The following is a 17,067-nucleotide window of genomic DNA, read 5'->3' as shown; positions in this document are numbered from 1 at the left end:
GTTTAGCTAGAATTCAGACAAAGTGACTTAATATCAAGTACTTTTTATACACTAACTGATGTAAACAGTTCTAAAATATGTACACAGAATCACTGTAGGAGACATTTAACAGTAATTTAACTTTCAGTTAGAAATGACCCGATTTTTTTCACAAAACCAAGAATGGAGGGAATATGCGAATGTTGACATCTTGAAATGTAAACAAAAGATGAGAAATGAAGAATTAATTCTAATTTTCCTTTGTTTGTTAGGTTTTCAAAACATAGGATCAATAAGAAGCGTCAAAATGACGTTGCGGTAAGTTTGCGGGTCACTGGGCGATGGCAATTCGGTGAGCTTACCAGGAATGATCCAATCATGCTATGGACAATATTTTTTTTACATTGATAAACTCTACCCTGGTGTACGTTTTGGTGAAATTTCAAGGATTTATCTGTTTCCCCAAGGAAATAATAGTAAATGTCTCAATAATTTCCGAACAACCCTCGTATATCAAATAATATTTATTATATTAATTAATACAATATCATTTAAATGTAATGGTTCAATTCGGTTTCATATTAGATAGAAGCTTATCGTTAAACAGCAAGTTGTAGTGCTATATTCTGTTTTCTTTGTTTTTATCCCATGTAATCTAATGAATCAGCATGGACAGTTTTATTAATTTTAGAAGGGATAGTACTTACAAAATATTGGGCAACACGTCTTTTCAGAAAGACAGCTGTATTTACCTAATCAAACAACGGTGACAATTGACAGTCGATTGATTACTCTAGAGCGATCGGCCACATGACCAACACCATCTCAGATTCTGCATCCAGGTCTACTTATTTCTAAAATATTCCCGTTATCACCATCCATATATGTTCGGTGTAGTTAAAACCAGAAATAACTTAGAGATAAAAACTGCTCCAAAAATAAAAATCCGACGCAGAAGGTAGATAATAAGTTCTCCGATTTCTGTTTTGGTAGGCTAACAAGGACAAATAAGTAAAGAAAATATATCATAACATTTATTTCTCAAAACAGCAACAAGTATATCATTGCACTTGTAAACAATGATCAACATCATCAATATGGTGTCCTTATTTCTAAAGAAAGTATGTGACGACCCTGATTGTGAATAGTATGTAGGTACAGTGACTATATTTATATAAATATATATATGACACTACCACAATGACGTCCTCAAAGTATTCAATCGGATTGTAACTAACAAACTTACTTTGCTTACCATGTACAAATACACCTGATTAAGTTGATATGGGACACTTCGATATTATGAAAGAGTTCTTATCTATATAAACATTACTTTATGATTTTTTCTTTCCCAAAAAATATATACCTTGCGTTGAATCGCAATGGATTAAAGTGTTAACGGATCTGTAAGTTCAAATCTCACTTGGGCTTTATAATTGTTATCTTTCCCAAAAGGACTAAGTGCGGTTTTATGCATTTTTTGCCCCCAAAATCAAAGTTTTAGAGAGAGCTTTAAAAATAAGGTGAAAGATAGTTAAAATCATATTGGAAATAAAGGTGTAAAAGGTTATCACCACAGTGACGTCATAAAGTAGAAATGACGTCATGAAGATTGCATTATTTTGATAAATTGATGTTTTTTAGCAAAATATGGGGTGTTTTCCGATGGTTTTTCGACTGGGAAACATCGAGCGCAGGCTTGCTCAAGTACCATTTTTAGTATAATGTGAATAACTATCTGAAGAAAAAAATATGTTAAAATCGCACTTGAGCAGACCTGCGCTCTATACTTTCGCATGCAAAATATAGAGCAAAAATGAGAATATTTTCATTTGTTTGCAAATTTGCGGGAAATATGTCATTTTGGTGACGTCATAGATAAATAGTGAATGAGCAATGATGACTAAAATCAAGATAACAGTTATAAACATCCTCCATACAATGATTTGTGAAGATTTTATTTTTATACAATACTATTTAAAAATTGGTTGAAATCGGGGGCAGATATTTGACCATACTGCACATAGTCCTTTTAAACTGAATTTTGGTCAAATATTGTATAATTAAATAATTTTAAACCGGTAAAAAATTTTGATTATATCATATTGTACTTTTATCTACATTGATATCAATTGTCCCATTCCACCTTAATGTTGTTGAATGATGGACAAAAAAAATGATGCATTGTCAGACAAAATACAACAGTGTGATAAACATCAACAAAACTAATATACAAATAAAGCTCAAGATAAAATCAATGTAATCTATAAAATCTCTCAAAAATCTTCATTGTTCTGTCATCACAATATCTGAAGTAAATTGTCTTGGTTTTTTTTTCACGGTATGATTTCTCCTTACTATTCGATGTAGCGAAAAAAAATCTAAGTTGACAATAATAATAGGGTGTACTATAAGAAAATGCAAACAACTGTTTACAGTCTGTAAAAGAATTGCTAAGCAGTCCTTTCTTTCTTTGCTTATTAAAGAGAGCTAAATACGACATGTATAATAGTACAAGAAATCACTACTTCAATGTCCTATTGCCATTCTAAGCTTTTAGATCCAATCTGTTGAATAACAGTGGACATTACTATAAATTATATATATTTTTCGTTAGTTTTTTGGTTTTGTGTACGGGATCAAACTCCAACTGATTAACTTCATTTTATACCATAGCAAAACAATTGCTGATAAACATTAAATATGATCTTTGAAATATGTGTGAAACAATGAGAAAATAACACTAGAAAAATATTCACTAACTCTATTTAGCTATCACTCTTCTTTAAGCATCATTTAATTGGCTAAACAAATTTATTTAAACCGCCATATTGTGACGTAGCCAAGTTTAACCAAACTTTCCTATATCATAATATGACGCAAGTGCAAAACATAGTTTTGTTTAAATTTTGGGCAAATTAATGTCATTTTGTTCTGTTTATATAATTGGGTTTTTTCCTGATTTTTGATGTAGTTAAAAAGCATAATTCTTATCATTAAAAAAAAATAATTTCTACCAATGTGATACGAGCAAAACAAATCTTGGGACAGTTTATACATTTTTAAACAATAACATATGTTTTGTCATTAAAGATATAAAGAAATTAAATTTTATTTAATCAAGGTCACCCCATATGCCTAGGTACCGGCATATTAAATATTAATAATAATTTTGGTGATCCATATTTAAGACAGTATTTTGTTGGTCAAAATTTTAGATGATCATGAAAATGTGTGGTACAGCACGTGGGAAAAATAAAATTAGAAAGATATTCAAAAACTTTTTGTAGCTATCATTCTGTATAAAGCATTATTTAACGACTTTGAATCAAAACTACATCCAAGAACACCAGTATATACAACAGAGAATGGCTTAACTTTAGATTCTACATAATCCAATTTTTAAAAAAAATGAATATTTCTCACCAATTTTCAGTATTTTGTTTTCACCTGTATGCAATAGAAATAAAAGGTATCGTTTGTTATCTTTACAAATATATAACACTACTAGAAAACTGATATATAGCCTGGTCCTAGAAAAGGTCAAATATTAATTCTAGCTCTAAATCAAATGTGTGTAGATGTTTCATAATGTTCAAATAAGAAAAGCAATAGTTAATTACTTTTGTTTCATAGCAACACCACAGCTGGTGGCTTTAAACCTCCCTATTGATTTTTCTGTAAATTTTCAAATAATCTTTTTCTCTCCTACTTATTAAATTCAGCTCAGCATGGCAATTATGTTATAATTTTGAACACAAAAACCCAATTATATACTACAGTAAAACAAGAGACTGGGTGTTCAACATTGCAAAAACAACATCTAATCTTCCTTACAATTTTAGACATGATTTTTTTGGCCATAAGCTATATGATTTAATAGTAAAGAAAAGATTCTTAACAATTCAGCTTTCAATTTTAAAGATTTTTCCATTTCGTTATAAAAAGATCTTCTTTTAAAGGAGATTAATAAAATAGTGGTCTAAAAATGGTCACAGTCAACCAGACCTCTTACTAATAACAATAAAATAGAATAGAGGACTCCTGTTACAGGCTACCTGAATGAAAATAAATACTAATGGACAAGTCTTTTGTAATTGGCAATTCACAATGCTAGTTTCTACTTCCCGTCTTCTCAAGTCTGATTACTTATCAAACTCTGCACACAAAATAGTATATAACACTTAAACATAAATACTGGGAACATTAAATCATCAACACTGATGGATATTTTGTAGTTTAGCTCAACAACTAAAGGCCCATGGGCCACACAACTCACATGATCTAAATGTCAGCATTTTTTGCATTAAACTAATATTGTGATCCCATGATTGATATAGTATAACACAATTTATATTATTTGAATGGTTATTTTGTACATGTATAAAAGTATTGATATGTATCAATAATTTTTACCATTATTCTTTTCAAAATAACAGTTTTCAAGATACTGCCCTTGATATTCTTAAAGTGCAATCCACATATCACCTCATCATCTGTCCAGTGATCTCAGTCTTGACAAACTAACATTTCTCTGCATTAAGTCAGTAAGCCTGCATTGTTATATTATAAATCACTACACTGTAGTTAAAAGGGAATTTTTTTAGGGATTTGTAAATATTATTCTATTGAACTTTGCACCCATACTAATGTCATTTTCCATTAGAACATTGTGATCATCTTTTTTATTCTTCCAATGTTGAATTCTTTCACCCTATTGGGGTTCCATTATTTGGTATTGGGGGGGGGGGGGGGGGGGGGGGGTGTCATGTCATCAATGAAACAGAAATCTGACTCTTTTGCTTATTAAGAAGCTAGAACAGCAATATCAAAATATATTTTATTGTTCCTCTTCGGCATCTACGTTTTTTTTCTATGTATTGATTTTGTATCCCTCCTAGTTTGATAAAACTTGAATCAAAACTATCTAAGATGCTTTTGGGGTTTAATTATTTGGTATCTGAGCAGAAGTCACGTTGTCAATGAATTTAAAGCTTGACTCTTCAGAATATAAAAGATGACACAGTAATTCACTGTTATTCTTAAATTTAAAGTTTTCCCTCTCTATATACTGTATTTTGTACCACTCCTAGGCATCCCAGTTTGAATAAATTTAAATCATATCAATATAACAAGGCTTTCCTGTAAATAACACACTTAACAGCAAATTAGATTGTTTTTGTGTCAAGATTTTTTTGTGTCAAGAACAGATCAAATTTGAACACTAGTTCCAGAAAAAAAAATATTACATTTGATCACAGAAAACATGCAACAAAGTCCGAACAAACTAATTTTGATCAGAAAGGCTTTTGCTCAGGTGCACTAAGAAGAGAAATAACTTTCTTTAAACAAATAACTTTATCAGATAAAACATAAATAAATAAGAATAAGAAAAAATAACATGTTTTTTGTACATTGTGTAGATAAAAGCACTGTGATAACAACAAACGATCAACGATGGGAGGAACTCTGTACAACAATGGATACCACATACACACATCACAATATCTAGGTCACACTGGCCCTAGAGGTTCATCTCTGGAATCCCAGGCATGACGTCTTTACCCACACTCCCTTCCATCGACCCACAGGGCTGGCTCAGAGGGGAATGTGGCATGGCAATGTATGGTCCTTCAAAATTGACCGGGATGCTGATGGGATGATATATAGAGTTCTTTCCCACTTCTTTCTTAGGGAAAATATTGTCCAGAAATGAGGGATGTATGCAGATGGGGAGATAGTGTGTGCCGTCGGGGTTCAACACGAACGCTGGCAACGGAATGTTACTAGTTACGTGTATTTCACTGGCAGATGAACTACTGTGAATGGAACTAGTTTCACTGCTGTGGGGGCGTACTTTATGGCGAGGGTACTTCCTCTTCACTTTCTCCTTCTCTTCTTCTCTTGAGCTGCTAGAGGATGTGTCGCTAGAGGGCACCGATAAGTGAAGCTCTCGTTTCTCCTCCTGTGAAAACCGCTTCATGATGTTGTGCTTGAGTTTGTATGCGTGATTTTCCTTTGAACTCGTTCCATTACAACTGTCCCTATCAGAATCCGTGGACTGATTCAGCTTCTCAGTGGAATGACTACTGACCGAGCTACAACCCTCCGTCTCCTCCCGCCCGGACATCTGATGTCCGTCCGGATTCCTCATTGACTTTGGATACAAGTAGAACTCAGATGAACTGGACCCACCAAAAGAGCTGACAGATCCACTGATGGACCCACTGACGGATCCACTAAAAGAACTCGAGGACGGTTCTTTCGGTAGAAGAAGCGTTCTCAGGAACCGATCCTGGGTAGTGGGAGTGGTCACCTCCTGATGCGAGGATCTAGGGGGCGCCACAGGCGTCTCTTGTATCACCGCCCCTCCAACACCCAAACTGCTGTTTGTGTCCTCCATCGTCATGTCCTCAGATTTTCTTGGTCGAGTGTGATCTGAAATCACAATACGCATTTGTTAAATTTACTTTTAAAAGATCTCTCTACTGATAGGTCCAAAAAAATAATTTTTAAAATTTCATAAATCACATTTCAATGGAATGTTATCTTTGACCATGACATTAACTTTTGGACAAACCTTTATATAGTCTCTAACAAAAAGCATTTAATAAGATTGATTGAAAAAAAAACATGGGTTGACAAGCTGTTACCATTACGTAGGAACTTTTGACTGGTCTGTTCCAGGTGCTTGCCGATGTTGACACAGACCGGGTCTTTGATGTCCCTCCCCTCAAACTCGACGTAGTACCGCATCACCTCATCCTGACACTCCTTAAAGCCCATGTAAAATTTGTCCTCACAGCACTGCCGCCCAGCCCCGTCTACCTGGAAGTTCTCCATGTGTCCACCTGTAATCAATAAATAATAAGTCAATCACCTGTAATCAAGACATATCAATCAACCACCTCCTGTTTTAAATCAATAAAAAATCAACCAACCACCTGTAAAACAATGAACATCAATCCAATCAACAACCTCTGAAATAATCAATACATAATCAATCAACCACCTGTAATCAATACATAATCAATCAACCACCTGTAAAACAATGAACATCAATCCAATCAACAACCTCTGAAATAATCAATCACAATCAATGCATATTGATTAGTCCAACCATACATCTGTACAAACGTCCATCCACAATCAGTTTAACAATGAGTAATCAAACAATCACCAGTAAAAAAATCATTTCACAATGAATAAAAACATCCCCTTCTTTACAGTATTGTAGAAATCCAAGTTCTTGAAAAGTATTCCCTTTTTTGATAAATTAGGCCTAACAAAAAAATAGGTTTGTTTCGCTTTTGGCTGAAAAAAATTAGGGTCGGTAGGTCGGCTTTTTTTTTTTTTCCCTCTCCATCTATTCAATTGTGCATATTCAACCACTTTGACTTATCTATTAAGCTGAGTAAGATAAAATAATTAAATTCAGAGGACACAATAAATTTTTAAATCGGATAAAAGATAAAAACAAAATTTTAACAAAAAACGGATAAAAACGAAACCTTACAAAAAAACTCGAAATTTTTTTTTGGGTCGGCGGGTTTAAGTTAGGGTCGGTCGGGAAAGCGGAAACAAACCTATTTTTTTGTTAGGCCTTAGAATTCTGTTTTACAAATGAAAGACAACTCTCTTTTGTGTGTTTGGTAAAAAAGCTGTGTACATACCATGGAAATTGTTCAGATTCTGTAGGTGACGGATGTGCTTGGAGGCCATTTCTATAATCTCAGTCTTTTCTATTCTTCCCTGACCCTGGAAAACAGGCAAAATTTCTTACATAAAAAAATATTTCAGAAAACAGGGAAAATATCTTAATAAGTGATGCTGTTACAGTATCTTGGTATATTTCAAAGAGTGAAGCAAATATTACTATCTCACCTGCTTTAAATAATTTGCAGGTATCAATCGACTAAGTTCAGCTAAACAGTTGTTCATTCGGTCTCGACGACGCTTTTCGATGATTCGATGGGACATTGGATCCTGTTCAATGAAAAATTGTAAAATGTTATGAGAATTCTAAATATTATACACCCTGAAGTGTACTAATACACCAAATGCTCACTGCCACATGCATTTGTTCACACAAAATTCTGAACGGCTGAAATGTACAAGCTTGACATCCAAAACACTAAATGGTTTGCATGAAATGCTTCACACAAAACGCTTTTAAAGTGTAGTACTTAGTAAAGTCTGTTAAATCAGAATTAAAACGTTCATCAACTTCTTAGCTCAAAAATTGTTAATTCAGAATTCAGAAAAATTATAAATGCATACCCGTGGAACTTTTGGCTTTTTCACGCATTGCAAGTCAAAGTCATCAGGATTAATGGCAAAGTTCAATGGTCTGGAATAAAAAAACCAACAAACTGTATACACCAACAATAAAAGCCTGCATTGCTAGGAATATATACCAGATATAACTTGTGACAGTACAATATGTGACAAACAATAAGAGTTTGACACTTAGCCTATCTGTCACAAATTTACAAGTTTCATAGTCACTAACGGGGATAATACATGTACTAAAATTCATGTGTATTTGGTAGTTTCCATAGAAAACAGCAAAGCTGCCATGGGAGATCACGGATAAGTTAAAGTTCATAATCCATCTAGCAAGCTGCATGCATGTGAAATTGTTTTAGTCTACTTAACATCTTTATAAGAGCCATACTGGTAAATATCATTATATGAATAAGCCTTACACCTTTATATATATTTAGAGAATATCAGTAGTCATTTCCTATGTTTACGGGACAGGAAATACCAGCAATAACCACCGGTTATTCTCAGCACCAGTATTTCCTGGCCAACCCTGACTACGTTTAACATATATAGCAGTGATCTGGATCTGAGTGATTAAGAATGGAGACAGGTACGTGTCCTAGCAACACCAGCACAGACAAGTTGTTCACAAATTCAGTGACTGACAGAGGTATACGTAAACAGGAAATGATAAAGCAAATCATACAGAACCAATTAACAACTTTAATTTAAAATTAGTAATAGAAATTAATTAACACATCCAAAATATCAAAATAATTTCTGAAAACGGATGTTAATAATTATACATTTCTGAAATCATCCACGTCACTATCTTGATCGATAAAAGAATGAACAGATAAACTTTATTTAAACATGATTCATTGTTTTGGAGTTTTTATTTTTTTAAAAATGTGATAACCGTATTTTTCCGACGATTAGTCGGTATTTTTTTCCTCTGAAGCAGAGCACCCGACTTATCGTCTTGTTCGACTTGTCGTAGGCTCGTAGTCAGAATTTTTTTTAAAAATAGCATTAAAAATCTTGGTTTTAATCATCTTGAGTTGGCTGTGTGATTGAAAATTACGTTGTTGAATTCACTGTTCATCTTTAATAATTATCATTTTCACTCATCTATCAACACTTAAATACATAATAATAACAACAGTTATTAAAAAATGTTACATTGTCTTTAATCAATTAAAAGTTTTACCGTTCCGTTTTTATAAACACATCGTCACATGGTTCTATGTATCACTAGTAGGAAGATAACATTGCGCAGTAAAATTGAAACCAAGTTTGAATGGAAGAAAATATTGCAGTAGGTCCGGGGATGTTTTTTTAAATTTAATTATTTTATTTGTAAAGAGTTGTTAGTGGAAAGTATACATCAGAAATATTTAATGGTCAAATTCAATCTTAAAATACGTAATTCGAAATTATCAATACTACTGTTTATACAATAGGCTGACACCGGTTGTGTTAATAATCTTGCCCTAAGGCTGAGATCTTTACGGCAATTTCACTCCCTGTGTATATAAAGAGTACCGTTATAAGAGTGATTATAGTTCATTGATTAATTATTGTCCAATTCTTTGATTATTGTTAGATCATTTTTTTAGGAAACATATGTATGTCGTATATCGTCATTATCAAGTCGTACAAATGATCGATTTATTTCTAACAGTGTTTATGTAAAACAATAGCGTGTAACTGCATTACTGGATACAAAGTAAACAAGTTTCATCAAATCATAGTAATTGCTAAGCTTTCTGCACTTGAGATCCCCCTTTGAAGTCCGACACGAGACAGGTGCATGCCTATGACACCGGAAATTGTTAAACAAACATTGACCACGCGCCGAGTCAACAGGTGGCTGGTTACGTATTGGCGAATACACTGGCGATAGTCAGAGTGGATACTTATTTTAATGCTTGGGAATAAAATATTTCTGACAAAGTAAGTTTAGTTTTGCATAACACGCGATATCGGGAATTGTTTGAAATGCAAGCGACTTTGTAGAAGTTGCCGGTATTTGAAAATTTGATGCATAAGTATAAAGCGTAATTGTTTAAATGTTAATCATTAATAATAATTGGTAGCAATATCGGTGACATCGTGGCATCATACACTGATAATGTTACTGCAGTTTTATAGGCCATTTTGAAGTGATAAGATCGACGTATGGTCTGAGATCGACGTATCGTAGGATTTTGTTAAAATTTTGGCTAAAAATGGGCAATTCGACGAGTCGTCCGCATCGACGAGTCGTCGGGAAAATACGGTATATAATCCTATGTTAATAAAGTATATATTAATAATTTTAAATTAACTCTTTGTAAAGTTTGTAACTTACAGTGGTAGATCCAAAATTAAGCTAGTAGCTGTGTAGCCTAATGGTGGTTTTGGGTTTTTAAATTAGTGGGAGACTGTAATAAATACATTGTACATGTTCCTCTTTGAATGGTGTTTGGGTAGCGGGGTCTCTCTTGGGGTTATTTTTTTCATGAATCAGATTTAGCATCTAATCAGGTATTTTTTTAATGATCTCTGATCCTCAGCAGTGTTTGATAACTCTAAATTATCCGGATTTTTAGATTAGTCTTCAAGTGTTAGCTAAGTACATAGGTAAGGGCTTCGAGCTGGGCACTGATGCACAGGTACTTGCAACCTTTTTCTTTTATCTCTACAAGAATATTTATTCTTCTTGAACAAGACTTGATGGTACATTTAAACTGAAATGAGTTGCTAGTTTGGATTTATATTCACAGTTGTTCAAATCAATAGCAACGACAGGAAAATTGATCGATAACTGGGCAGTAATTATCACACATCATGCTGATCTATAAGTGGCCAGATTACAGGAGATAACTCTTACTAATTATAAGCAGTTAGCTCTTTTCATTGCGGCTGGTTTACAGAATATACAAGATCTGGATTGCACAATATTTTTTAAACATAAAATGATAGGAAAATGTAATGGGACTGAATAATTTAGCTGGATTGGACAACATGGCGGAATGCACAATTAACATCTGGATTCAATGAGTTTTCCTGTGCATATTGTACATTTAATCATTTGTCAAAATGAAAGTTTTATATAGCATTATAGTGATGGATTTTTCATTTGGACTCCTTGAGAGAAGTTGACGGTAAAAATTTGATCTGGGTTATACCATGTACCCAAAATATTGTTAAATTTTTTTCAACCTGTTGAATTTGTTAAAAGTACATTTGCTCTCTCCATGCACATGCAATGACACCTCAATATATATAAACTATAAACAGAGATTAATTAAGTCAGTATTTCAAAATCATTTTCCACGTTTGGGATTTTTAAAGAATTTTCATCAAAATATGTCAATTAAAAATATTCAACTAGCCCAAAATATATTTATAATACATGTACACATACTAAAAAAATTATAAATTTCTCTAACAAATTCAACAATAATGATATGTAAATTTTTCCATTTCAAAGAAGATTTGTTCTTTCTTTTTTTTCTGATTAAGAATAAGTGCATGAACACAAATTAGAGATAGAGGTTGGCAGATATTGTAACCCTATCACTCCAAGGGATGAAAAATATTGTATTAATTGTCACACTGTTGTTGAAGATGAATATCATTTTTTATTTATATGTCCTCTTCATAAACAAATATGAAGTAAATATTGTTCACTTTTTACAGTAAATAACGTAGTGTATATTTTATAAGATTCTTCACCCAGCAGATATTTCATCAACAAGAAATATTTGTAACTTCATACGTGATGCATTTAACATATTAAGAGATGTCCTAATTTATATACATAATTTATGTCCTAATTATATTTGTATACTGTACGCATGACTTGCCCCATATGTGCTTTTTGTCAATAAATTGAATTGAATTAAATTAAATAAATAACCAGTAAATTCAAGCATACATTATATATTTATATAAGTATAGATTGATCAGAATCAGTCAAACAACTGTTGACAACCCCCTGGACATACAGGGTCCAAATGCAGTTAATATATCTAATATGTACATAAACAACTGGAGTAGATGTTTGACAAATCGGTCAAGTTTTAGTGAATCATATAAGACTGAAAACTGAAGAGCTCTCACTTTATAAGTGCATAAATTTGTGCGTTTATCAGCCTGAACAATAAACATGCACATGAATATGTTGATCTAAATGCTCCAATATGTCACAAACAATGTGGAATTGCTGACCTTTTCTGACCTTGTGCCACCATTAACATGATATTAACATGTTTCATATCCATTTCTTTCTGAACTTTTCCATCCAAAACCAGCTAAGTTGAGTTAGACAGTAACTCATAGCCCCCCCCCCCCATCCCCCACGTGATGAAAACATTGCAGACTGAATTCGTACATTGTGGTCCTTCACCAGTGATAAACAAGCAACACCTGACCTTGAGACAATTATAGCATTTTGTCGGCAAAATTCTTAAAACAATCATTCAAATTCTGTGACAACTAGACAGTGAACACACATTTATGCATGCAACAACAGGAAACTCCAAAAAGGTAGCATCAGGCATGACCTTTATAATAAGTTCAATAGGAATTAATTAATTCATCAATTGGAGGTTATCCGAATCAAAATGAAATAAATTATTGTAGATATCAACTGGAGTAATATAATGCCGAGTTAAAACACCAACAAATTGAATACAAATGTTGTATGAAGTATGTGTTAATAAACATTTCATTCTTAAAGCCCCAGTTTTTCTCCCATGGGAGAAACTTTTTTTATCAGGGTCTGCTGTCAACAAAAGGTTACAATCCAGTCAGATTTATGACTCTGCAGTGATGCTCTGCCTAAAAAGCTACAGCATTACTGAATGAAATAACAAGAATATGTTGAAATTTATTCCCACTTGTGTCCAAGGTAAGGAAAACTAAGTGGGTTTGGATACCTTGACCGTACTAATTTTAAAACAACCTTGTCCGCAAAACCTTCAAGATATTGAAGATGTGGAATAGTTCAGACTCGGACTATAAGAGTGATAATGGTGACTGAATATTATGTAAATATGGTTTATTTGCTGTGATAAATAATTGCTACTGTTAATTAATTGTATTAATTTGAGAAATTTTACTTAAAAAGTTAGCAATTGGTGTTTATCAATGAAAGTCAGTGATATACCAGCAGTGCTGAGCTGACGGCTCTGCAACTCAGCTGCTCTACATACAGCTGAATCTAATGCTAGGTGACAGATTCTGATAACAAACCAATTAAATTGAGTTTAAAACAAGCAGTGTGTGTCATACAGTGGCTGCATTAAATTCCCCCGAACTTGGGGCTTTAATTCAATTAATTTTTTTTTTTAGATTAAATGATTATGGCAATTGCTATGCTTTAACCAAATGGTCCAGAAAAGATTCACAAATTTGACTGTGTATATGATTGGATGTTCATGGACCAAAAATCAAGCCAAGCTGGTCAGCTATTCTGATAACCCGAAACCGTTATTTCCAGCACTGGATTTAAAAATCAAAAGACACATTTTTACACCCATTTTTCAAATTAACTTTGTTTTTACCAAAAGTCAAGAGAAATCCTTCTCCTAGACATGAGGGTCACAAAACCAGTGCAATAAAGTCCATGTGAGTCATTGACTCCCCTAAATAGAACATCAGTTTAAGGTAGGTCAACCCAAGTAGACGAGTGTCATCAACTCCCCTTTAAGGCAGGTCAACCCAAGTAGACGAGTGTCATCAACTCCCCTTTAAGGTAGGTCAACCCAAGAAGACGAGTGTCAACTCCCCTTTAAGGCAGGTCAACCCGAGTAGACGAGTGTCATCAACTCCCCTTTAAGGCAGGTCAACCCAAGTAGACGAGTGTCATCAACTCCCCTTTAAGGCAGGTCAACCCAAGTAATCGAGTGTCATCAACTCCCCTTTAAGGCAGGTCAACCAAAGTAGATGAGAGTCATCAACTCCTTTTTTATGGCAGGTCAACCCAAGAAGATGAGAGTCATTGGATGGATAGGATACCAGTTTGACAGCTTACCCAAGTCACCACACTTTGGGCGAGTTCAATTACTTAGGATTTACTGTGTTAACAAGGTAGTGTCCTAGATATTCATTTACCTAGATGTGCGTCCTGCTGAAGAGAGGCACATATTTTGCTCAGGACGCATGATGTCAACAAAAGTGCATCCCAAAGGTTTCAATAAATTTAGAAATACACATCTTTTTTATTTTATCGGGTATTTCCTAGCTTAGAAATTCCTAACTCATCCTCTAACATCATTTAATAAATATATCTTAATTTTAAAATCAAATAAATGCCCCACCATCAAATTCACGACGAACTTTGATCTACCATAGTTATTATAAGATTTTTGAGAAATAATGTGATTTTGACGCCTGAAATAAAATTTTAAAATGTGCAAAATCTGCTTTTAACATCTACAATAATACGTCGATATACGTAGTTGATAACTGATGCATTAAATTACTTTTTTTTTAAGCGAGGTACAGTAGGGATTTACAATGCAATATATATTGTACAGTTTTCAGTAAATTTTGCCCACATTCCAGTATTTTTTAGGTTCTGGTAAACAACCTGTACTCAGTCTTCAACTTATTACATGCATGGCATTATAATAACATATAATAATAATTTAACCTCCTTTGGTTCTAGCTGATTTAGGGCAGTACAAACAGGAAACCTTACCTAGCTACAGTCATTTGACTAGTTCCAAATTTTGACAAGTTCAGAATAGTTCATAAATTAATTAGTAAATAATTAATGAGAAAAAAGATTAAGAAAAAAATTAATATCTTTAATACAATACGTTTAAATTTAGCAGTTCTTTTATTTTTACCGGTTATATATGAATTTGATATTGGTCTTAGATAGTCGACCTACTTTCGCTCTGCAATAATTCCTGTTCATTGCAATGCTAAAATGCAAATAGAATTGTTGGTCAGCGCCTTAAATAAAATTATTACTTGCAACAAGATTTTTTTTTTATCAAAAGTAGGTTTGGTATGTATTCTAACATACCCTAAAAGCATGCAGGATACAAAATAAAATAAAATGCATGTATAGATGCAGATTTTTATGGAGCCGTCATTTTACAGGTAACTGTTCCAATTATCCAATTCATTTTCTTCTGTTTTAGGATTAAATAAAGGTATGGATCAAAATGAATACTTCTAGAATGCATTAAATGTCTTTTTAAGTCTTTTAAATCATATTGCACCACAATGATAAGTGGAGGCGCTGTTACTATATATGTATTCCAGCAGAATATTGAAAATTGTCTAAAATATTTTTATGTTTATATTGTCTGTCATTGCCATACAAATGATTGTAAATACCAATAACTGGGCGGTATGTATCAAACGTTATCTACATTTGATACATAAAAAAAAACAGCTATGGTTTTCTGAGCTCATTGCCTTATTTGCAACAGGTAAAATGCATATGAGGCGTTCCCCAGCTAATTTTGTAAATGACGAACAATATCTATATATGTTTACCCTCTAAACTACAAAATTGATTTTATAGTATAGAGGGTGGACATATATAAATACATGTACTCCTGTAGATATTAATTGTTCCTCATTTACAAAATTACCTAGGGAGCGCCTTTGATAAAACAGCTAAATCCCATGTAATTTGTTCAAATAAAATTTTACTTAATTAAAAATTATTTAATATAGCCATATTGCATTAATATCAGCTGGGATATGGTGTACATTGTTATCAACAAAAAATTACATCTAAATATAACACCTAGGAACATTTATACGGCACCGCCAAATCTGTACGTATCCTATGCGGAACTCGATCATGGTCAACAACAGTACATATATTTTTTAATAAATTATATTTTATTTTACTTTTCCTTTAATTTTAAACAAAATAATTAACATTATTTTGATATATCCCTATTTTTCGATTGGGGCTGGAAAACCAAATCAGGAGAATATTTAACCGGGAAATGTAGTTCAAAATGGGTCACTAAGATGCGATAGCTTTTACAAAACATCTATCTCTAAGATTCTTTACAAAACATATATCTCCATGTTATTCGCGTCTGTAATATAAACAAATAAAATACTATTATCATAAAGCTTATACTCGTGTAATCTAGAGGTCATTCTGTGAAGTGAGTTATCTCCCGCTGAATACAATCAATCTTTTATTAATAGATTCGTTCTCTACGTACGTTTGTATGTTCTGTTTCATGTTTCTTCTATAAGACTATGACTATACTGCAGTAATATATTCAAATCCAAAGAACGCAGTTTATTTAAATTCATACCAAAAATCCCAACGCATGTTCTGTTAAAGTATGCGGACATAATTAATTTTGTTTTCATGCACTGCATGGTTTATTCGCTATTTCCGCTCAACACACATGCCATGTGTAGCGACACGTGCGAGACAGTTCTATTTATAGAACTTGACCTGCATTTGATTTTTTGCGATGGGATTTCACTGCATACTTTCTATGTTGGGTGAAAAAATACACATTTTCTTAACTTTTTAATGTTATAGAATATACAGGCAGTTGAAAAATAAATAAATGACCAGTTAATCCGAAGCGCAGAACCTGGCCTCACGTTAGAAGTCAACATTGCTCCTTACCTGTCATTTACTTCCAATTTTATCCTCTTCGGCTCTTCCATGCAAGTCTCCATCTTCCTTAATCAACCATTTCCACTAATAAATAGAAAGTTGGACGGATATAAAATTTCAATCAACCGTCGGCCATGAAATTTGTAACGTGTTTAGGTTGGCTTCTACGATCATGCTTTTCCTCACGTGTCGAATTGTAAACTGTGACG

The 17,067-nt window shown here is 33.2% G+C and overlaps 1 protein-coding gene across 1 annotated transcript; it reads right to left on the bottom strand.

The window, feature by feature from the left end:
- Positions 1-999: 999 nt before the first annotated feature.
- LOC128158740 (class E basic helix-loop-helix protein 40-like) lies at positions 1,000-17,067 on the bottom strand. Its single transcript, XM_052821690.1, has 6 exons — positions 16,868-17,067; positions 8,260-8,329; positions 7,864-7,965; positions 7,653-7,737; positions 6,633-6,830; positions 1,000-6,417 (listed from the first exon to the last, which is right to left on the bottom strand). Exons 1-6 carry the CDS (start codon positions 16,918-16,920, stop codon positions 5,504-5,506), a joined length of 1,422 nt encoding a protein of 473 aa, XP_052677650.1. The 5' UTR covers positions 16,921-17,067; the 3' UTR covers positions 1,000-5,503.

The sequence above is a fragment of the Crassostrea angulata genome, chromosome 8 (genome assembly GCF_025612915.1).
Source record: "Crassostrea angulata isolate pt1a10 chromosome 8, ASM2561291v2, whole genome shotgun sequence".
NCBI lineage: Eukaryota > Metazoa > Mollusca > Bivalvia > Ostreida > Ostreidae > Magallana > Magallana angulata.
Note: the sequence above shows the minus strand (reverse complement) of the source record. Positions and strands in the feature narration are given on the sequence as shown.